The sequence below is a fragment of the Sphaeramia orbicularis genome, chromosome 17, assembly GCF_902148855.1.
Source record: "Sphaeramia orbicularis chromosome 17, fSphaOr1.1, whole genome shotgun sequence".
NCBI classification, from domain to species: Eukaryota; Metazoa; Chordata; class Actinopteri; order Kurtiformes; family Apogonidae; genus Sphaeramia; species Sphaeramia orbicularis.
The window spans coordinates 45,234,778-45,258,701 of NC_043973.1; the positions used below are offsets into that span (position 1 = coordinate 45,234,778).

The 23,924-nt window shown below is 36.7% G+C and overlaps 1 protein-coding gene across 1 annotated transcript in view; it reads right to left on the reverse strand.

Moving 5' to 3' along the window:
* LOC115436975 (neuropilin and tolloid-like protein 1) overlaps nucleotides 1–23,924 on the reverse strand; it is a 51,329-nt gene that overhangs the window by 610 nt on the left and 26,795 nt on the right. Inside the window, exons 5-9 of the mRNA XM_030160012.1 lie at nucleotides 17,105–17,146; nucleotides 16,893–17,020; nucleotides 9,932–10,160; nucleotides 6,086–6,199; nucleotides 5,857–6,001 (exon numbers count right to left, since the gene is read on the reverse strand). Of these exons, the coding sequence (XP_030015872.1) occupies nucleotides 5,857–6,001; nucleotides 6,086–6,199; nucleotides 9,932–10,160; nucleotides 16,893–17,020; nucleotides 17,105–17,146 (658 nt within the window). The remainder of the gene's footprint in view (nucleotides 1–5,856; nucleotides 6,002–6,085; nucleotides 6,200–9,931; nucleotides 10,161–16,892; nucleotides 17,021–17,104; nucleotides 17,147–23,924) is intronic.

Below are 23,924 nucleotides of genomic sequence, written 5' to 3' on the forward strand. Positions count from 1 at the left end.
ACAGGGAAGAATATGTTTGAAGCAAGGTTATTATCGTTAACAAAAACTAATGAAATGATGAAAACTAGAATTGAAAAAGCATTTTTGTTAACTGAAATCCTACTATATAATGCATGTTTCAGCCCCGCCCCGTGTCCCCGTGTCCCATCAATGTGTGATCGATGTTGCAGCACGGGAGGGCATACAGGGGCAATGCCGCTGTTGCACCATGGGAGGGCGCTTATCGTACAGTGGCACCACGGGTACAATGCCGCTAGTAAATAAAAACTATAATTAAAAGAAAAAACGATAACTAACTGAAACTGTATTGTGTGTTTACAAAACTAACTAAAACGTATAAAAATGATGGATAAAATTCCCTTTGTTTTCGTTTTTGTCGATGTCAGACTGATATGAAATTGATTTATTTCACTCAAGCAATTTTAGCTGATGGCACCATACGACACTTCATGGTCCGTCACTTGTCGTCACTTGTCATTTACAGTCGTCTTCTGGTCCCCACTCTACCTGGAAATATGCAGACTAAAGTTGGGAGAAAACAGCAGAGTCCTGTGCAGGATTTCTGTGAATACAACGGCAAGGAAGATAAAAGATATAGCATAAACTAAAATTAAACTAAAACTAAGCATTTAGAAAATAACAAAAACTAATATAAATGAACAAACCTGCTCTAAAAACTAATTTAAACTAACTGAATTAGAGAAAAAAAGGTCAAAACTAAATAAAACTAAACTATAATGAAAAAACCAAAATTATTATAACCTTGGTTTAAAGTTTGTTTTGTTCAAAGGGACAGTGTATATTAATCCAGAAGGACCCATGTAACATTTGTGTCAGTTCCCAAATGAATTATTCTCTATACTTAACAATCTTTAAGTGATTTATCACCATTTATTGTAATATTATCTTCTGTATTTTGTGTTTTTTTTTTTTTTCAGTGAAAATTAGGTACTGTCCTACATTTAATTTACTAATCATGTAGATCACAGGTGTCAAACATGCAGCCCGGGAGCCAAATCCGACCCGCCAAAGGGTCCAATTCAGCCCACGGGATGAATTTGTGAAACACAAAAATTACACTTTAGATATTAACAATAAATGGTGTCAAAATCATTTTAATTCAGGTTCCACACACAGACACATACAGTCCAATTAGATTTAAAGTGGGTCAGACCAGTAAAATATTATCATAATAACCCATAAATAATGACAACCCTGAATTTTCTTTGTTTTTTTTATGTAAAAAAGTAAAATTACCTGAAAATGTTTACATTACCAAACTATACTTTTACAAAAATGTGAATAACCTGAACAAATATGAACAAACGGAAATGTCTTAAGAAAAGTAAATGCAAATTTACCAATATTCTGCCTGTTACTAAATATTTTGTGCGATTGTAGAGCACATGTGTAAATGATAAACTGATAAACCGAGGCAGAATATTGTTAAAATTGCACTTGTTTTTCTTAAGACAATTCGGCATCGATCCAGCTGATGTCATCATGTCCATGTGTGTGGTGATGTCAGCGTATTAATTGCCTCTATATATGTGTCAAGTTTGAAGTAAATTGAAACAAAACTAATGTTTTTATAGACATTTGAAATTTTGCCCATTTACTTACAGGGGTTGGACAAAATAATGGAAACACCTTAAAAAATCAACAAAATATAATTTAATATGCTGTAGGTCCACCTTTTGCGGCAATTACAGCCTCAATTCTCCGAGGTATTGATTCATACAACTTGTGAATTGTTTCCAAAGGAATTTTAAGCCATTCTTCAGTTAGAATACCCTCCAACTCTTTTAGAGACGATGGCGGTGGAAATCGACGTCTTACTTGAATCTCTAAAACTGACCATAAATGCTCAATAATGTTGAGGTCTGGGGACTGTGCCGGCCATACGAGATGCTCAATTTCATTAGAATGTTCCTCATGCCATTCTTGAACAATTCTAGCTGTATGGATTGGGGCATAATCATATTGAGGTGAAGGTGTTTCCATTATTTTGTCCAACCCCTGTATATTGCCAGTGACCCAGAGTAGATGTGATTACATTTTGGGAAAAGTAGGTCAAAGTTCAGTCTTTTTTCTCCCATTTACTTATGATGGGTGAAATTGATGTTTTTATAGACATTTGAAATTTTGCCCATTATAAGTAAATTTGTCAGGTCTCGAAGTCATGTCTCGTTCCTTTTTATATTTATTGAACATTTTTGTCCTGGTTTGAAGTTCTTTTGTGTCCTTTCAGGTTCTGTCTGATTACAAGCCCCGCCCTAATGCGTTATACCTGTGTCCTGTTACCCTCCTGGGTATATAAACTCCCCTCTTCTCCACCAGTTCTGGTTTGATTTTTGACAGCGTCCCTTAGATTATTCCCTTGTGTCAAAGCCCTAGGGTTTGTGTATTTCAAACCTCATTTGTGCTTCTTGACCATGTTTTTGCCTCACTGACCCAGTACCTTTTGCCTCATCCTTTGTTAGTAAATTGTTTTTTTGGACACTACACTGAGTCGTGTACTGTGGATCCTGGTTTCATTCTCTTGTCAATAACATAATTTCACCATCCAACACAGCCACAGTTTGTCCTCTGTCTTTTATTCAACTTTGCTTAAGGTCGGGCTTTTAAAACTACCCATGTTCTTGCTAATTATGTGTTTCAATGTTTTCTAAATTTTTACTCTTGAGGAACTACATTACTCCCACCCTTCTTAAACTACCTTGTTTGACTTATATTTATTCTATTTATTGGATCTCTGAGGGAAGGGTGCAATATATAAACTGGGTGTAATACCTAATTGTAATTCTGCTGATTTTAAGATTTTGTGACTGAATTGTTTTGTGATTGTATGTGTCCGAATGTGAATGCAGAAATGTGTAGCACTGTAGTCCAAAACAAATTTCCCGTATGAGACAAAGTATATCCTGATCCTGAACCACGTCATGTACGCTCTGCACTGAGATACAACTGTCATACAACAGTAATCTATACAACACCAAAGTGAAAGGGTCTAATCTATCCCAGACAATGATCTTTAACCCTAAATGTAAATCTAGTGGTAATTTTTGAGCAGCAGTTTTGACACCTAAACCAAACTATCGGTGCCTAAATAATTAAAAAACTAAGTAAAACTGCAGTTATTCCTCATGGAAGTGCAATAAAGGCAAAAATCATTCACCACACCAATGTGGAATATGTGTGTATTTTATTTGTTTAATTCATAAAGGGACAATGCATATTAAAAAACAAACATATGTAAATATTAGTGCTGTCAAACAAACTGTTTAACCAGATTAATCACAGGGTTGCTATGGATTAATTTCTATAACTCATAATTAAATATCATTCATTTTTAATCTGTATTAATCGTGTTTCATTTTGCATGAACAAACTCAAGGAAGAAGTGAATATATATGTACTTAATGTGTTTGCCGCAAGCTAGGCAATACGTTAGCCAAAGTGCTAGCAGAATCCCAGACTAACATATGCTTTGTGTTAATGCGGTATTTTAAGGTGAAAGTGATTTGGTGAAAAGAAAACTCCTTCCTGCAGAGTGTGTATAATATTTTATGCTGGTCGACTGTTCCGTCTTGGGGTTTTTTTGTCCATATTTCCATCCAGAGGGCCAACGTGCTGTTTTAGTGTCTTCTATCCTTATTGGTTGGTTCTGCTGCCTGTCACTACTGGATTAACTGACCATTTGCTCATGTGTGACACTAACTCTACTCGGATAAACTGGCCCAAATGCATTGGCAGAGATGTTCAGAGTCATTCTGAGCCTCAAATGGGTTAATTGTTTTAAATTTTTAAATCAGATTAATCATGATGATGGATTAATGCGCATTAATATTGACAGCCCTAGTAAATATGCTAGATTACAGCCAAGGCTAATTTCATCTTCGATTTATATTTGAGATTTGATTTGGGAGTTCTCTTACTCTCAACACATCTAGGAAGAACTTTTTTTTCATGTGCTGTCTGAAAACTGTCGTGTGATTGGTCAGAAATTTGAAGTGGGTGTGGTTAATGTGGAAAAGCAGAAAGAGGGAGGGTCCTATGACGACCTCCCAGGAGTTCAGCTCTCAAGTTTCCCGTGCAGTGGCAGCTGCTCGTCTTTCAGACAGGGGAAGCTCATTGTCGGCTTACATCAAAAAAAATTGTCAAGTTATTTAAACATAAATTCGGCCCTCCGTTCCTTGTGATTTGTATATTTGTGTGTTTACAGTGCAAGAAATGAACAAGTAATTTCGTAGTGGTTTCTCTCTCGATTTCACAGCAGAATGCGCAACGGTATTAAACTGAACTGTCAGTGAAGGAGTAGATCTGAAAATAGCTGTCAATCAAACGGGATTCAGCCTTTTGACTGATCCTCCAATCAGCACATGGAAGCCCGGCGTCCAGCCCGGCCGAGCTCCGCCCACAGCTCCATTCACCCCCAGAGACGCTGAGCATCCGGGGGCGGGACAACATCGTGGCATTTATCCAATTACCGTCCAGTTTTGAGGCAATGAAAAAAACTGTTCCACTCAGTCCCACTGAAGTGCATGGACGCTGAGCATCTACGGACAAATGCACTGAGCAGAGATCGAATGAGAAAGCAGCGCAACAGGAATGGAGGAGAAGTGAACATCATCGAGTCTGATTTGTGATAAAGCTGATTCTGAATGAACTCGTCTGTGAGATGAACGTGTTCTAACACATTTGTAGTCAATGAAATGTCAACACAGCCGTACATATTTGACCATTTAATTTTCATTATTTTAGAGGAAGTTGAGCTTCCCTTGCAGTCTATGAGAAATCACATCTGTTCCCATGAAGTCTAAAGTGTTTTGGACAGGGATAACACATTTTTCTGTTCCTGTGGCGTATGCATGAGTCTTTATGCTGGACATTTCCTAAACTAAAATGACCTAATGACTTAAATGTATCTGCAGTTGGTGAATAAAGTCAAACTAAAGTTCTTTTTTTTCACTATGACAGTCCTGGCCAAAAGCTTTGGCAGTGACACAAATAAATTCATGGCATAAATGTGATTTATTTACAGATACAAGTCTTCAGTCTACCAGATACACAAGGAAAATAGCCTAAAAAAGGTGATGCAGCAAAGATTGGGAAATATATGTACACTAAAGTTTTAAATCCAAATAATAATTTTCCTCTAACTGCATGGTTATGTGATGCATTCTAAACATCTACAGGGTGGGGAAGCAAAATTTACAATGAACATTTAGTTGTTTTTTCTCAGCAGGCACTACGTCAATTGTTTTGAAACCAAACATATATTGATGTCATAATCATACCTAACACTATTATCCATACCTTTTCAGAAACTTTTGCCCATATGAGTAATCAGGAAAGCAAACGTCAAAGAGTGTGTGATTTGCTGAATGCACTCGTCACACCAAAGGAGATTTCAAAAATAGTTGGAGTGTCCATAAAGACTGTTTATAATGGAAAGAAGAGAATGACTATGACCAAAACTATTACGAGAAAGTCTGGAAGATACTATTAAAGAAGAATGGGAGAAGTTGTCACCCGAATATTTGAGGAACACTTGCGCAAGTTTCAGGAAGCGTGTGAAGGCAGTTATTGAGAAAGAAGGAGGACACATAGAATAAAAACATTTTCTATTATGTACATTTTCTTGTGGCAAATAAATTCTCATGACTTTCAATAAACTAATTGGTCATACACTGTCTTTCAATCCCTGCCTCAAAATATTGTAAATTTTGCTTCCCCACCCTGTAAATATGACCTTTTGTTGTAAATGTTAAATTTTGCACAGTTAGCATGTTTGGTTAGCATGCTAACTTCTGCCCTGACAGATACAGACCCAACAATTCAACACTATCTCACCTGCGGATTATGTATTTCTTGCGAGGCTGTTTGATCTGAATGATGACAGAGATGATGAGCAGGATCACAACCAGGCTACAGGTGACTCCGATGATGGTCAGGTTGGTGTTGTCCAGAGTGTCCAGGATGCTGGCCTTCCTCTTTTCTGGTCACAGGGACAGAAAAACACTTCCCATTCAGCCACAGTCAGCGATTGCACATGTAGATTAGAGTTTGTGTGACAGCATACCTTTACAGTGGTTCTCATCCCAGGGGTAAACACAGTTCTGGATGCCGTTGCAGACCAGGGTGTGGTTTATGCACATGTTACTGTGGCAGAAGAAAGTGTCTCCATCACACGGAGCTGAGGATAAGATGCAAAAGTATTAGTAATGTTGTGAAAAGTGGAACAAAACAGCATAGTCTGAGTGGGTTAAAGTCTGACATCATATGACAGTGTTTGGTCCCAGGATCTGTTATACAGTCTACTCTCGTTATACCGCCAACTTCCGTTCACGGCCAAATTGGCGGTATAGCGAAAATGGCGTTACAACGGGTTGCGTCCATAATGTGCATGTCTTTACTATATGATGTCTGTGCTGCCTCCGTTAACCCGTTCTAATTGCGTTTCTAAATAAATCTTGATTCTATTATGTTGTAAGGGATCATTTAAAGTGGGGAAACATTTTAAGCATTATTATACCGTGTCGGGAAATGACACCCCATCATCTTGAGGCTTTGGCTTAATCCCACGTCCTCTTCCCGACATCCTGACTTACTGAGTGTTCTGCGATAAATGAACGGTGGCCGTTCCGTAGACCTACTCGTAGCTTGTCGCGATCAGCGTCTGGCGCGTTTGTTTCAGTGCATTGTTAAAATTTATGTGTACTCGATGGCAATCACGCTGGCGGTATAACGGTCGGGAAATCAATGGTATAAGTGTTGTTTGTGCGTGGAACTGGGCTGGCGGATGGCGATAGGCAGAAATGGCGGTAGCTAATGGAATAATGCATTGGGGATTTTTGTGCAATGGTTTTGGTCGGCGGTGAGCGAAAATGGCGGTATAACGGCGGGCGGTTTAACGAGAGTAGACTGTATCTACATGTTCCAAAAGTCAGAACAGAACCAGGAAAAACTAACAGAAGGATAAAACTGGAAGGAATGCATCTCTTTAAATACATTCAAAGTCACTCTAAATGAATATGGAAAGGACACGCTGGAGACATTTGTGTTTGTTTGATCTGGGTGTTTGTTAACCCTTAGAATGTGAATTAACCCTTTAGGCGCCAGAGTTTTTTTCTTTTTTCTTAAATTTTGTTATCAGCATTTATCCATCTGTCTATTCTTGATATACAGTACAGGCCAAAAGTTTGGACACACCTTCTCATTCTTCGCATTTTCTTTATTTTCATGACTATTTACTTTGTAGATTCTCACTGAAGGCATCAAAACTATGAATGAACACATGTGGAATTATGTACTTAACAAAAAAGTGTGAAATAACTGAAAACATCTCTTATATTCTAGTTTCTTCAAAGTAGCCACCCTTAGCTCTGATGACTGCCTTGCACACCCTTGGCATTCTCTTGATGAGCTTCCAGAGGTAGTCACCTGAAATGGTTTTCACTTCATAGCTGTGCCTCATCAGGGTTACTTAGTGGAATTTCTTGCCTTATTGATGGGGTCGGGACCATCAGTTGTGTTGTGCAGAAGTCAGGTTGATGCACAGCTGACAGCCCTATTGGACAACTGTTAGAATGCATATTATGGCGAGAACCAATCAGCTAAGTAAAGACAAACGAGTGGCCATCATTACTTTAAGAAATGAAGGTCAGTCAGTCTAGAAAATTTCAAAAACTTTGAATGTGTCCCCAAGTGCAGTCGCAAAAACCATCAAGCACTCCAACGAAACTGGCTCACATGAGGACCGCCCCAGGAAAGGAAGACCAAGAGTCACCTCTGATGCTGAAGATAAGTTCATCTGAGTCACCAGCCTCAGAAATCGCAAATTAACAGCAGCTCAGATTAGAGACCAGATGAATACCACACAGAGCTCTAGCAGCAGACACATCTCTACAACAACTGTTAAGAGGAGACTGCGTGAATCAGGCCTTCATGGTCAAACAGCTGCTAGGAAACCACTGCTCAGGAGAGGCAACAAACAGAAGAGATTTATTTGGGCCAAGAAACCCAAGGAATGGACATTAGACCAGTGGAAATCTGTGCTTTGGTCTGATGAGTCCAAATTTGAGATCTTTGGATCCAACCGCCGTGTCTTTGTGCGACGCAGAAAAGGTGAACGGATGGATGCTACATGCCTGGTTCCCACCGTGAAGCATGGAGGGGGAGGTGTGATGGTGTGGGGGTGCTTTGCTGGTGACGCTGTTGGGGATTTATTCAAGTTTGAAGGCAACCTGAATCAGCATGGCTACCACAGCATCCTGAAGTGACATGCCATTCCATCCGGTTTGCGTTTAGTTGGATCATCATTTATGTTTCAACAGGACAATGACCCCAAACACACCTCCAGGCTGTGTGAGGGATATTTGACCAAGAAGGAGAGTGATGGAGTGCTGCGCCAGATGACCTGGCCTCCACAGTCACCGGACCTGAACCCAATCGAGATGGTTTGGGGTGAGCTGGACCGCAGAGTGAAGGCAAAAGGGCCAACAAGTGCTAAGCATCTCTGGGAACTTCTTCAAGACTGTTAGGAAACCATTTCAGGTGACTACCTCTGGAAGCTCATCAAGAGAATGCCAAGAGTGTGCAAAACAGTCATCAGAGCTAAGGGTGGCTACTTTGAAGAAACTAGAATATAAGAGATGTTTTCAGTTATTTCACACTTTTTTGTTAAGTACATAATTCCACATGTGTTCATTCATAGTTTTGATGCCTTCAGTGAGAATCTACAATGTAAATAGTCATGAAAATAAAGAAAATGCGAAGAATGAGAAGGTGTGTCCAAACTTTTGGCCTGTACTGTATACAGCAATTTTGTCTTTTATGGCATAGTCAGAATTTCGTCTGATATGTGAGGATTTTCTAGTTACTTATGGAATCTGACATGAATTTAGGGTAGGTGAAGGATGGAGTAAGGGGGCAGGAGATTATAAATTAAACTTCATCCCGCTCCTTTTCGAATGGTTTACTTTCTTTTTATATAATTCTTTTGTTGTTTTGATTTTATTGCAATATATCCAAAATAAATAAATAAACAAATATATCAAAAACCTGTCAAAACCCAGTGCTACTTTTATGTCAGTTACCAAATGAAATTTTATCTATATCTAACTTTTCTTAAGTGATTTATCACCATTTATCGTAATATTATCCAGTGTATTTTGCATTTTATCAGTATAAATCAGATATTTTCTTGTATTTAATTTACTGATCATGAAAATGTTCATAAATGCTTAGATTAAAATTGTGGGTTATAATATCAAAAAAGGAGAAAACTGAAGAAAAAGTGACTTTGTCAGTAAAATATATCATTAACTGAACATAAAACACAAGTGTGTCCATCCACTGTCATTGATTCAACTCTACCCTGTAAGTCGCTTTGGAAAAAAGCGTCTGCCAAATGCGTAAACATAAACATAAACATAAACATATGGGTTTTACTGGTGAATCAATGCTGTAGAAGATGACTGTGTTTCCATGGTAACTACGGAGCCTCTGAATGTCCAAATGGGTCATATCTGATGACCATGAAAAGATGAATAACTGCATTTTACACCAATTATTTCCATGTAATTATAGGATTAGTGGATCAACGGGTATTAAACCGATTAAACAGTCAGTAGATGCAGTTTTGTTGCTTGTTACAATATTGCGACTTTGGCACTTAAAGGGTTAACAGACTCAAAAATGTTGTATTGTTGACAGAAGCTGCACTGTATTAAGTTCATTGATGTAGTTGGTTTAACCTGCTGTCAAAATAAATACTTTGATTCCAACCGCATTAATGTTCTCTCAATAAAAACCAAAACCATTGGATGTTATAAAGCAGTTTTTTTGTGACAAATGTAGATGACAGTAGCTTTATTTGTTTTGTGACTCGTGCAAATGGAACAGGATCTGACAGTGTTTGACTCACGTTCATGGAAGGTTGTGAACAGGATTTTGAATCTGCTTTTCCTGCTCCCCTCATCGGCCCACATCCTCACCACGCCTAAAGATGAATCCAGCATGACGTCATTCGCCACCGTGGAGCAAAACTTATTCTTCAGGTGTTCCACTGAGCTGCTGCCGTCATAGATGGCAACAAAGTTACGCTTGCATTCATTGGAGTTGTGCATCTCATACTCCAGAAAACGCATGTAGATCTGTCAGGGGGATAAAGAATGGGCAAAGTCATGGTAAGAAACCATTGTGGTTCATGTATCCATGTACATATCTCCAATATACAGTTGCAGAAAAAAGGACCAGAATTGCGACATAGAAAAACTACCTAGGTGTCAGTGCGTTAGATCTGAAAACATGGCTGTAAATGGTCTTATATGGACTATAAATAAAGACACTGTGTTAAATTTGATAATCCAGACATGTGGGTTTTTTATGAATCTCCGTCTCATTCAAGGTTTTGTGTGTGACCCATTGTGTCCACTTGTGTTACATGCAGAACCTGCGCAGTTAAACACAAATAAATTGCAAGTGATTTTTCCACAGCGGTCATTTTTATGAAACATTCTGCCTTGCAGTTCAATTCCCAAAATGTACCTGTGAGAGAATAAAAAGATATTTAAAAAAAAAAAAAAAAATAGTAGTAGTAATTTTCGTGTCCTTTTTACTGTGTTACATGCAGATTTTTGGATAAAAATAATACAAAAATGAGTTTTATCTGAAAAATTGTTTCTCCTTTATCTCAGTAAATATTTATTTTTAAAATAGACCCAAAGTGCTTCCAAACTTGCTTCATAACAATAGTCTACATCTCGTTTGAATTTTTAGCCCCTCTGTCCTGTTTTTAGGACCAGTTTCACAGAAGCACCCAAATTAACTTAATGTATTTGTTGCAAGCTGGGCTAGCAGAATCCCCAACTAACGTATGCTTTGTGTTAATGTATTTGAAGCTGGGAGCGTTTCAGTGAAAAGAGAACTCCTTCCTGCAGAGTGTCTAATACTTTATGTCGGTCGACTGTTCCGTCTTGTTTTTTTCAGTCGTCATATTTCCATCCAGAGGGCCAATGTGCTCTTTAGCGCCCTCTATCTTTATGGTTTGGTTCTGCTTGTTCATGTGCGATGCTAACTCTACTTGGACAAACTGACCCAGATGTGTTAGCAGAGACGTTCAGGGTCATTCTGTGCTGCAGATGAGTTAATTGTGTCAGAATTTTTAATCAGATTAATCTTGAGGGATTAATCTGTGTTAATGTGTTAATTTTGACAGTCCTAATTTGAACAAAGTATGAATATATAGAGGCGGAAAAAATTCTTAGACCATCAAAAGTCATTGAAAACAATGGTTATGCAATCCAGTCCTAACTCCTGTGTGTATCATGTGACTAAAACAGACAGAAAAGAAAACATGGAATGCCTAAAAGCACTGTTTTTGTCAGTATAATGCCATAGATATTGATGTAAGAACTGAAGTGATTTTGGTTTTTATCAAGAAAACATGGAAAATGGATAGATATCAGCTCTGAAATTAAAGTACTATAAGTTATTTTTGTTGTTCTCATTATATTTGTCCAAACAAATGTACCTTTAGTTGGACCAGGCATTGAAATAAACAAGAAACTGAAGAAAACAAGGGGTGGTCTAATAATTTTTTTCCACGACTGTAGATGGATACACAAAATTATGATTACACACAGCATTTTCACACATTTATTATGTATATTTCTTTAATTATCATATTGATACATATTGTCCAGTACATATTCTACAAATTGCTGTCCTAATTTTGTCTTAATAGTGTTTTAATATGTATATTTAGTAGATATGTATGTTTTGTGTGTATCTTGTTCTTTTTCTGTTGTATTGATAATTTATTTTCTACTACTTTTATCACTATTATGAAAGGGAAGTGGACTCTGTTTGTGTGTGTGTGTGTGTCTCAGGCATCATACAAAATCCGGAAAGAGCTGACTGCTGCAGTTTGTCATACTTATGTATTTTTGGTCAAGGAAGAGACTAGCGAAAACAGCAAGTTGATGGGACAAATATTTTGGGAGATATTAGCAATTTTGGAATATAATAGCCATACAATCATGATGCTATGCCCAGAATCACATGAACATTTTGGTGGTGACTGCTGGACAAATGTGGAACAGTATCCATGAAAACACAACAAATATCCGTGCTGGAGGACTGGGATGTTGTCCCTCAGGCCATGGGAAAATACTGGGTGGGGTGGGGGGGGGCATCTCCACTTAAATCTGGCTCCATTATATCAGTGATGCACAGTCAGAAATGCCCATTTTTTCTAAACTACCTCTCTGCAGATCCATTTATTTTATTGAATTTCTCTGTTGAATTTCTGTAGTTCTACTCCATAAATGTCATTGCCTGTACTGTATCCAATGGAACAATAAATAAATCATTGAGGGATATGACATGCTTTTTTCATGAAGTATACAAACAATATTTAGCTTTTATTCTTATAGACCAGGGGTGTCAAACTCATTTTAGTTCAGGGGTCACATTCAGCTAAATTTGATCAGCAGTGGGCCAAACCAGTAAAATAATAACATAATAATATATAAATAATGTCAATTCCAAACTTTTCTGTTTTAGAGCGAAAAAAGTAAATTTACATTATGAAAAGGTTTACATCTACAAACTATCCTTTCAGAAGATTTGAATAACATGAACAAACTGAAAAAATAAGTGTAATTTTAATAATATTCTGCCTCAGTTTATCATTTACACATGTACATTATCACTTACAGATCACAGTGGATCTACAAACACACAAAACATTTAATAACAGACAGAATATTGGTACAATTACTCTTAAATCTCTTACGACATTTCAGGATGTTTATATTTGTTCAAGTTTTTCACATTTTTTGTAAAAGACTAGTTTGTAAATGTTAACATTTTTGTGTAATTTTAATTTTTTTTTACTCTAAAACAAAGAGAAAAATATTTGGTTTTTGTTATTTATAGTTTATTATGATAGTATTTTACTGGTCTGACCCACTTTAGATGGAATTGAACTAAATTTATTTTGACATCCTTGATTGTTAATATCTTCAATGTAATTTTTGTATTTCACTAATTCATCCTGCGGGCCGGTTTTGGCCCCTGGGCCGTATGTTTGACACCCCTGTTATAGACCCTATTGAAAGAGCGAAATTGAGGTTCTCAGGAAAATCGCTGCTTATCAATTAATCGTTAATTGATCAATAAGGTCAACCAACTAATGATTAATGTTTCAAGTTTATTTGTCATGTGCGTTCAGGTACAAGTACCATGGGAATGACACACAGTGTGTGCCCTGGCTCTCTCTCCGCCCAATATCGAAAAATAAATAACAAACAAATAACAATCACAGCAACAATAAAAAAAAAAATACTTAACAATAAAGAGCACTAGTCCTCCTATTGTAATGTAAAAACACTAAATAAATTAAATAAATAAAAAAATAAATACAATTATAAAAACTGAAAGTCAGGATGCAGGTTCCCAGCTACCTCCTTCTAGCTGAGCAGCTGTTCAGCAGCCGTGTAGCCTGAGGAAAAAAACTGTCTCTGAAGCGAGTAGTCCGGGTTTTGATACTTTGTAAACGTTTGAATGGATTAATCGATAATTTGCATCCCTAGTATTGACAGTGATGAAGTCCAAGATCTTGACCTTGTGGTTCCCCATGGGTCAACATACTACTTATACTTGAATGGAGCAACTCTAACACTCAACAATTTCCTTCTGAGATAGATAGATAGATAGATAGATAGATAGATAGATAGATAGATAGATAGATAGATAGATAGATAGATAGATAGATAGATAGATAGATAGATAGATAGATAGATAGATAGATAGATAGATAGATAGATAGATAGATAGATAGACTATATTGCCAAAAGTATTGGCTCACCCATCCAAATAATCAGAATCAGGTGTTCCAATCACTTCCGTGGCCACAGGTGTATAAAATCATCACCTAGGCATGCAGACTGCTGTTACAAACATGTGTGACAGAATGGGTCGCTCTCAGGTGCTCAGTGAATTCCAGTGTGGAACTGTGATAGGATGCCACCTGTGCAACAAATCCAGTCGTGAAATTTCCTCGCTCCTAAATATTCCACAGTCAACTGTCAGCTGTATTAGAAGAAAGTGGAAGTGTTTGGGAACGACAGCAGCTCAGCCACAAAGTGGTAGGCCACATAAACTGACAGAGCGGGGTCAGCGGATGCTGAGGCGCATAGTGTGAAGAGGTCGCCAACTTTCTGCAGAGTCAATGGCTACAGACCTCCAAACTTCATGTGGCCTTCAGATTAGCTTCAGAACAGTGCGCAGAGAGCTTCATGGAATGGGTTTCCGTGGCCGAGCAGCTGCATCCAAGCCATACATCACCAAGTGCAATGCAAAGCATCGGATGCAGTGGTGTAAAGCACGCCGCCACTGGACTCTAGAGCAGTGGAGGCACATTCTCTGGAGTGACCAATCGCGCTTCTCCATCTGGCGATCTGATGGGTGGGTCTGGGTTTGGCATTCGCCAGGAGAACGATATTTGTGGGACCGCATTGTGCCAAGTGTAAAGTTTGGTGGAGGGGGGATTATGGTGTGGGGTTGTTTTTCAGGAGCTGGGCTTGGGCCCTTAGTTCCAGTGAAAGGAACTGGGAATGCTTCAGCAGACCAAGACATTTTGGACAATTCCATGCTCCCAACTTTGTGGGAACAGTTTGGAGCCGGCCCCTTCCTCTTCCAACATGACTGTGCACCAGTGCACAAAGCAAGGTCCATAAAGACATGGATGACAGAGTCTGGTGTGGATGAACTGGACTGGCCTGCACACAGTCCTGACCTCAACCCCATAGAACACCTTTGGAGACTGAGAGCCAGGCCTTCTGTCCAACATCAGTGTGTGACCTCACAAATGCGCTTCTGGAAGAATGGTCCAAAATTCCCATGAACACACTCCTAAACCTTGTGGACAGCCTTCCCAGAAGAGTTGAAGCTGTTATAGCTGCAAAGGGTGGACCGACGTCAGATTGAACCCCAAAGACTAGGAATGGGATGGCACTGAAATTCATATGTGAGTCAAAGCAGGTGAGCAAATACTTTTGGCAATATAGTATAGATAGATAGATAGATAGATAGATAGATAGATAGATAGATAGATAGATAGATAGATAGATAGATAGATAGATAGATAGATAGATAGATAGATAGATAGATAGATCTGGGTGGCAACAACAGTGCCTACGTAAAACAGGACGTTTGGTGGAAGATGTGCACAGAAGGATGGGTGTCATGGTGATGAAAATGACTCAGTCCTTACAAACCCCTACATAAAAACATGCTTCTTTGTCTAAACTTGCCACGCTCAGTGATATCTGCAGCTCAGAGGACTTCCAACACAGTAACACACAGAGAGAGAGAGTGGAAGGAATGAGACTGAGCAGCCTTCCTTTGGACAACTCTAAAAGTCATGTATGTTCCAGTAGAGCACATCTTATGAGTAGTTCTGTAAAGTTGCTAACGAGTTGTCGTGTCCGTCTGTAAAGTTGTGTTGCCAGACTTCAAGTCCAACTGCACTCAGCTGGAAAAGAGTGGTACGCCTCCTATGGGTTGGGAAGGAACTGAAGTGTCTCAAGTTCTTGTTCATGAGTGACTGAAAGCTGTGGGAAGGCAGATGGACAGGCAGATGAGGGCAGCGTCAGCAGTCATGTGGATGCTGTGCTGCAGTGCTTTTCAACCTTGGGGTCGAGACCCCACATGGGGTCGCCTGAAATTTCTAGTCATTGATAAAAAATGCAAACTTACTAATAAAAATTTCCAGTATATAGCCTAAATGTTGCCTAAAATGAATGTTCATTTGCAACATATTATGGCAAACTATTACATGATCAAAAACAAATTAATTTTAGCAAATGAAGTGTCTCTGTTTTGAATGTCTGAGGTCGCCAGAAATTTGTGATGTTAAAATGGGGTCACAAGCCAAAAAAGGTTGGGAACCGGGTTAACCCCTTCATTCAGATGTGTTAATTCAAGATTTTTTTTTTTTTTTTTTGCTTAATTCAAGATTTTTTTTTTTTGCCTAATTCAAGTTTGTTTTTTTTTTTGCTTAATTCAGGATTTTTTTTTTGCCTAATTCAAGATTATTTTTTTTTGCCTAATTCAAGATTTTTTTTGCTTAATTCATTTTTTTTTTTTTTTTTTTTTTTGCATAATTCAAGATTTTTTTTTTCCTTATTTCAAAATTTTTTTTTTTTTTGCTTAATTCAAGATTTTTATTTATTTTTTTGCTTAATTCAAGAATTTTTTTAGACTTAATTCAATTTTTTTTTTGGTTAATTCAAGATTTTTTTTATTTTTTGGTTATTTCAAGATTTTATTTATTTATTTATTTTGTTTAATTCAAGATTTTTTTTTTTTTTAGCTTAACTCAAGCAAACAAAAATCTGCCGATGGAACAAGTGAACATTCTCTTGGTAAGACTTCCTGAAATTAGATTTTCCAGATCTATTGTCTAAAAATAAGTTCTTATATCTCTCTGAAAACTTACTCTTTAGGTGATTATGTCTTATTTTAAGTGTGATGAGATATTTGGACTAGAAATGAGAAAAATACACTTGGTAAAATATAGATTTTTTTTTTGCAGTGTGTCCACGATGTTGAAAAGGTCCAGTGTTATTTTCATCTCGACAGGTCGTATATCAAAATTTTTTTCCAAGTTCTCCAGTGTAAAATATGAGGTGAGGGGGCGTTCGTGTCCAAATTTCAAGTTCGTAACTAGTATTTACCATAATTCCTATAGCACATGAAGGCAACATAAGTTCCTACTCATACCTATAGTCACAGTCCAGGGGTAGTGTTGAATGAACGAACTGAGTTTCAGTTAGATCCTCACACACTGGACCTTTGGCGTTCTCTCTTGTACCCACCCTGGCTTTTGGTGGAGCCTTGATGTACCATCTACAGTCCACGGCTTCATTCTGCTGGGCCCGGGTCTCCCTGGATATCTGGGTCGACTCTACGAAGCCCTCTGGACCGCTCAGCTCAAACTCGCACACTGCAGATGACGACAAATGCATGAAATCCCACTGAAACCACCTGCTCTGTTGTGACCTACATCTAATATGACTTAAATACTCACATGGCAGATTTGGCAGCGCCCCAAGGTCCTTAAACTCAGGATCTAAAAGCACAATAGAGAACATTTTTACGACGAATATGTCCATATAAATTACACTATGAATGGCTTTTCTTGTGTCTTGGTTGAACAATAATTTGATAAAACCGTACAGGTAAATACAGTCACAGAAAAAATTATTCGACCACCCCTTGTTTTCTTCAGTTTCTTGTTCATTTTAATGCTTGGTCCAACTAAAGGTACATTTGTTTGGACAAATACAATAATAATAATAACAAAAACATATCATAGTAGTTTAATTTCAGAGCTGATATCTATCCATTTTCCATGTTTTCTTGATGATAACTAAAATCACTTCAGCTCTTACATCAATATCTATGGCATTGTACTGACAAAAACAGTGCTTTTAGGCATTCCATGTTTTCTTTTCTGTCTGTTTTAGTCACATGATACACACAGGAGTTAGTACTTGATTGCATAACCATTGTTTTTGATGATTTTTGATGGTCTAGTAATTTTTTCCGCCTCTATATATTCATACTTTGTTCAAATTAGGGCTGTCAAAATTAACACATTAACACAGATTAATCCCTCAAAATTAATCTGATTAAAAATTCTTACGCAATTAACTCATCTGCAGCACAGAATGACCCTGAACGCCTCTGCTAACACATCTGGGTCAGTTTGTCCAAGTAGAGCTAGCATTGCACATGAACAAGCAGAACCAAACCATAAAGATAGAAGGCGCTAAACAACACATTGGCCCTCTGGATGGAAATATGACGACTAAAAAAAACACAAGACGGGACAGTCGACCGACGTAAAGTATTATACACACTCTGCAGGAAGGAGTTCTCTTTTCACCAAAGCACTTCCAGCTTCAAATACCACATTAACCTTCATCCTACAAAGCGGGGTCATTTATGACCCCGGACGTTATTTCATGTGTGTCATTGTGTGTTAAACTGAAACATTTATTCATGGTTTCAGGAGTTTGTTCCTTGGTGTCATCCGGTATTTGTATTGTAAAAAGTTTTGGATCATCACATCAACTGAACTTGTTATGATGGACTGAGTGTCCGGGGTCATGAATGACCCCAACATTTTTTTCCCAAATTGGCAGTATGTGCCTGATGACACATACGTTTTCTAACATACTTACCTGTAATAATCTATCTGTAACATGATATTCTTTTCCTTTACAGTGAAATATAGTTTTGAGAGGTAGACCTGCTCGATATACTGCTGCACAAGCATTTGTCAGATTAGTTGTTTGTTGATTGTTCCATTGACCATTTCACAATAAACATCACTACAAAATGTATTTTTATACTTTGGTTACAGTGCTGCATACTAACTATTTGACTAAGTGACATATCATGACAATTTTTTTCAATTCATACTGAATTGCATCCAAAATAAGACTGGGGTCATAAAAGACCCCACTTGGTAAGTTTTGTATGTAAACTGTCATGGTAGGATGAAGGTTAACATGAAGCATACGTTAGTTGGGGATTCTGCTAGCACTTCGGCTAACGCATCGCCCAGCTTGCAACAAACACATCAAGTGCATATGGGTGCGTCTATGAAACTGGTCCTAAAAACAAGACATGGGGGTAAAAATTCAAACCAGATGTAAACTAATGTTATGAAGCAAGTTTGGAAGCACTTTGGGTCTATTTTAAAAACAAACATTTACTGAGATAAAAGAGGAACTATTTTTCAGACAAAACCCATTTTTATATTATTTTTATACAAAAATCCGCCTGTAACACGGTAAAAAGGACACAAAAAATTGCATGCTAACATTTTTCTGTAATATCTTTTTATTCTGTTACAGGTACATTTTGGGAATTGAACTAATTACACTGGGTTACAAAAAAAAAAAATGTTTTTTGCAAGTTGTCTAGGTTTTTTCAACTGAATTAGGACCATTTTGCACCGCTAAATCCAAAAATGACATCTGTTTTTCTCAATCAGATCAGGTTTTTTTGCTAATTTGATTTTGAAAAATTAGATCTTCTCACAAAACTGATTACATTTAATTACATTAATACCAAAATAAGATTGGTAAGCACACTTTATGAAACTTGTGACTTGATTCCTGTTAGGTACAATGGTGTATTCACTGCAGATGTAGCAGAATACATCAGGCTTATTTTTGCAAGATCTTCTAGTCGAAGCCATTTCATTCACCCGTAATATTAAAAAAACCAATCATAAATTGGCAAAAGTAAAATCTTCAGAACTCATTTATTGCAAGAAATATGAAAGAATTTTGTATCCTATGATGTAAAAATGCCCATAAATGTAAACAAAAATGTTAAAAAGCCAATATGTAGCATAGTTCAGAAAGTTGACCTGACTGAGCAAAATTAATGTGATTTTTGGATGCAGCACACCAAAATTATCCTAAATCAGCTCAAAAAACTTCAACAATAAATTTGTTTTTGACCAGTGTTGTGCAAGGCAAAATGTTTGACAAAAATGGCCGCTGTTGAAAAATCACTCTCAATTTATTTGTGTTTAACTGCGCAGGTTCTGCATGTAACACAAGTGGACACAGTGGGTTGCACACAAAACTTTGAATGAGACGGCGATTCATGAAAAACCCACATGTCTGGATCATCAAATTTAACAGTGTCTTTATTTATAGTCTATATAAGATCATTTATAGCCATGTTTTCAGATCTAATGCACTGACACCTAGGTAGTTTTTCATGTCCCAATTCTGGTCCTATTTTTGGCCCCCATATTTTATTAAAAATTCATTAATTTTGGGATGGCTCAGAGCAAGAGTATATATATATATTTTTTTGCTTTTATCTAAGGTCATCATTAGGTACATCCTGGAGGGAAATATGTCTAAATTTGTCTTTTATTATTGGGTCTAAAAAGCTGAAAAAGTGCCAGATACCAAAATGCACCCAGTTTCATAGAAGCACCCACATATGTTCCCTTCTTTCTTGAGTCTATTTGTTAATGCAAAATGAAACATGATTAATATACAGGGTGTCCCATAAGTCTCCATACATAGGAAAAATAAACGTTTCTTGACATAAACCATTTTTATTTATATAATAAGCTCTATATGACTGCCATTTTGTCGGGAACACATTTCAATGCGTGTCCTCCACTGCTGAAGAACTATAAAGAAGAAATATAAAGAAATACATGTTAGAACCATATATGTATGGAATGTATTATGTCTCCTATGTATGGAGACTTATGGGACACCCTGTAGATTAAAAATGAATATCTAGTCGTGATTAATCGAAATGAATCCACAGCAACCCTGTGATTAATCTGATTAAATATTTTAATTGTTTGACAGCTCTAGTTCAAATATATTGAAGCTGTTTGAGGTGATTTATTTGTGTGGATTCAAGTGAAAGTGGAACAAAATTCATCCTAAAAATAGCAGAGATTAAGAAAATCTCTAACCCCAGATTTTAGAGATAAATCCAAAAAAAATCCCACAGAATAAAAATAACAATATTAATGACATATTGCAAAACAAAGTAAAAACACATCAGGGCAAGGCTTATGTAATATGAACCAACACATCCAGTCTGTCCTCATTTTCACATCCCCTGACATCCACATACACTTAGTCAAAAACAGAAAAAAAAAATACACACTCGTACACACACTTAGTGAGAGAAAGGGTGGATATATTGTGTTAAACCTTTGTGCTGATGAATCTACTTGCTAGGTGGATTATACCAGCTTAGTCTGGGTCAGATTAGGGTCCAGCACCAATGACAACCTGTCCATAAAACAAGGATTTTATATACATCAATTTATATATAAAACTGGTCAGACTTTGTGATATTGTGTAAGAAAACATTCTACATTCTGACACGACTGAAGCAGAAGGATGCAGACTGATGTCATTCACAAGTTCTCGATGACAGAAGAGGAGCAGGTGATGGCTAAAATCAACAAGGACTTGCACTAATCCTCTTTTTTTTTATTCTGTTCCTTCTTAAGGCCTGGCCAGATAATTCATTCACAATTCTTGTCATTGTATATACGTATATAATGTATAGACTGTGTATGCTCATAGGAAAAAACTGAAAAAATGGCAGAAAAAAGCATTAAAGGAAAGTATTTCTACTTGAAAGTAAATGTAAGTGTACATAGACACTTGTATAAATAGATTTTTTTTTCTCTCTCTTTCTTTATATTTTATGTTTCTTCAGTGTATATTTTCTGTCTTCCCTGCACTTTATTTTTGGATTTGCTGCTGTCAACTGTGAAATTTTCCCATGGTGTGAAATTTCCACATCTGAATATTGAAATAATTACTAATGAATAATAATTTCTTTTTCAGTTACAAAATGTGTTTATTTTATGTTTGCTTGTTTTTTAATATGTATGTGTTTTGTTTTGTTGTTGTTGTTTTTTAATATGTATATGTTTTGTATTTTGTATTTAACTGAAATAAACATTCATTCATTCATTCATAATAATTAACCCTGTAAAGCCTGAACCATTAAATTATTGAGAGAAAATTCCACTTCTTTGAAACTGGTGCCTTTATTGGTCCTTCTGAACAACCAAAAACTTTTCTTTTTTTTTTTTTTTTCAAATATCAGTTTCCATGTATGAGTTTCAATTTCGTATCATATTTGATACATTGGGTCTCTGTGCTCAAATATTATTTTTGAACAAACAAAAACATAATATAACACAAACATGTCTAACAAATTGGTAATTCCTTTTCAAAATTGTCAAAGTTCTCCCTCCTTCCTCATTAAAGGTCGGGTAAGAGATCCTGGAAAAATGGTTTGAGCAAGCTACATTTTGAAAATACACTATTCAAAAGTCCAAACCCCTTTCTTCAGACTCCCCCCCTGAAGCCACGCCTGCATTGTATTGATTGTACTTGCAGAGGGGGGAGGGACAAATGGCATTTAATTAATTGGTTGCAATCAAGGTGTGAAGGGGATTTTAAACAATACAGTAAAAAATACTTTAGGAAAACATCTCCTCCCCTACCTTTAATGACTTGTAGTGTCACTGGAAAGGCCTCTGGTGAATGAATTCCTCCCCCTTGGTGGATTATCTGAGTATTGCATGTATCTAATTGTATACATCAGGTTTTTCAAGAAAAAAAAATATCACACTGATCATGTATCATGTAACAGAACTCATGTATCAAATATGATATGTTTGGCGTTATAGGGATAAAAAATGTTGATAATTTATTTGACCATTTACGTCGGCACCACACAGCTATTATATCCTCCTGAGTAGTTTTTCATATCGCAATATATATCGCAGGGTTAAAAATAATTGCAATGTCAGTTTTTTCCAATATCGTGCAGCCCTGTATGGTATGGTAAGGTATATTTCATTTACTGATCATGTAGCTGTTCATAAAAACTTAGAGTAAATTCAAAGTTATTATTTTACAACGGGAAAAAATGAAGAAAAAGTGACTTTTTTGGCAACGATATGAATGACTGAACATAAAAACAGGAATCTACAACTTCTGTCATTGATCCAACTCCATGGGTTTTACTGGTGAATCAATGTTGTAGAAGATGACGGTGTTTCCACGGCAACGACAGAGGCTCTGAACGTCCAAATGGGTCATATCTGATGACCATGAAAAGATGAAGAACTGTATTTTACACCAGTTATTTACATGAATTGATAGGATTAGTGGATCAGCAATTATTAAACATTTTAGATCTTTAGGTGCCAGAGTTTTTCTTTTTGTTCTGTCTGTAAGCTCGATCAAGTCTTACATCTTCAACGTATGTCTGGTTGTAATACCAAAGCAATCACCTCGACTGCAAAACAAATCTACCTACGGGTCCAAATAAAGTAACCTTGAACCTTGAACCTTTTCTTTTCTTTTTTTTTTTTTTTTTTAAATTTGGATATCAACATTTCAAAAACCTGTCAAGACACAGGGCTACTTTTGTGTCAGTTACCAAATGAAATTTTATCTATATCTAACTTTTCTTAAGTGATGTATCACTATTTATCATAATATTATCCTGTGTATTTTGCATTTTATTAGTATAAATCAGATATTTTCATGTATTCAATTTACTGATCATGAAAATGTTCATAAAAGCTCAGATTAAAGGTGAGGGTTGAGGGATTAAATAAATTGCACTTCTTCCCACCCCTTTTCGGGCATGAAAATGGAATTATTGTGCTGTTCTTCTAAAATTGCTATGATTGTTAATATTTGCATTACTATGCATGATTTGCTTGTTCGCATGTATGTTAAATTTCATTGCATGTTTGGAATAAGTCACTAAATCAATCAAATCAATCATGAAATCGAGGGTTATTATATCAAAAAACTGAGACAACTGAAGAAAAAGTGACTTTTCCAGTAAAATCTCTCATTAACTGAACATAAAACAAGTGTGTCCATCCACTGTCATTGATCCAACTCCATGGGTTTTACTGGTGAATCAATGTAGTAGAAGATGACTGTGTTTCCACGGTAACCACAGAGCCTCTGATTGTCCAAATGGGTCATATCTGATGATTGTGAAAAGATGGCAAACTGTATTTTACACCAATTATTTACATGGACTGATGGGATTAGTGAATCAACAATTATTAAACATTTTAGATCAGTAGATGTATTTGGTCAGCAGTGGCTGTTTGGAAGTTTATGGGTTAATCAGAAGAACCCATATATATATATATATATATATACATATACACATACATACATACATACAGGGTGGGGAAGCAACATTTACAATGAACATTTAGTTGTTTTTTCTCAGCAGGCACTACATCAATTGTTTTGAAACCAAACATATATTGATGTCATAATCATACC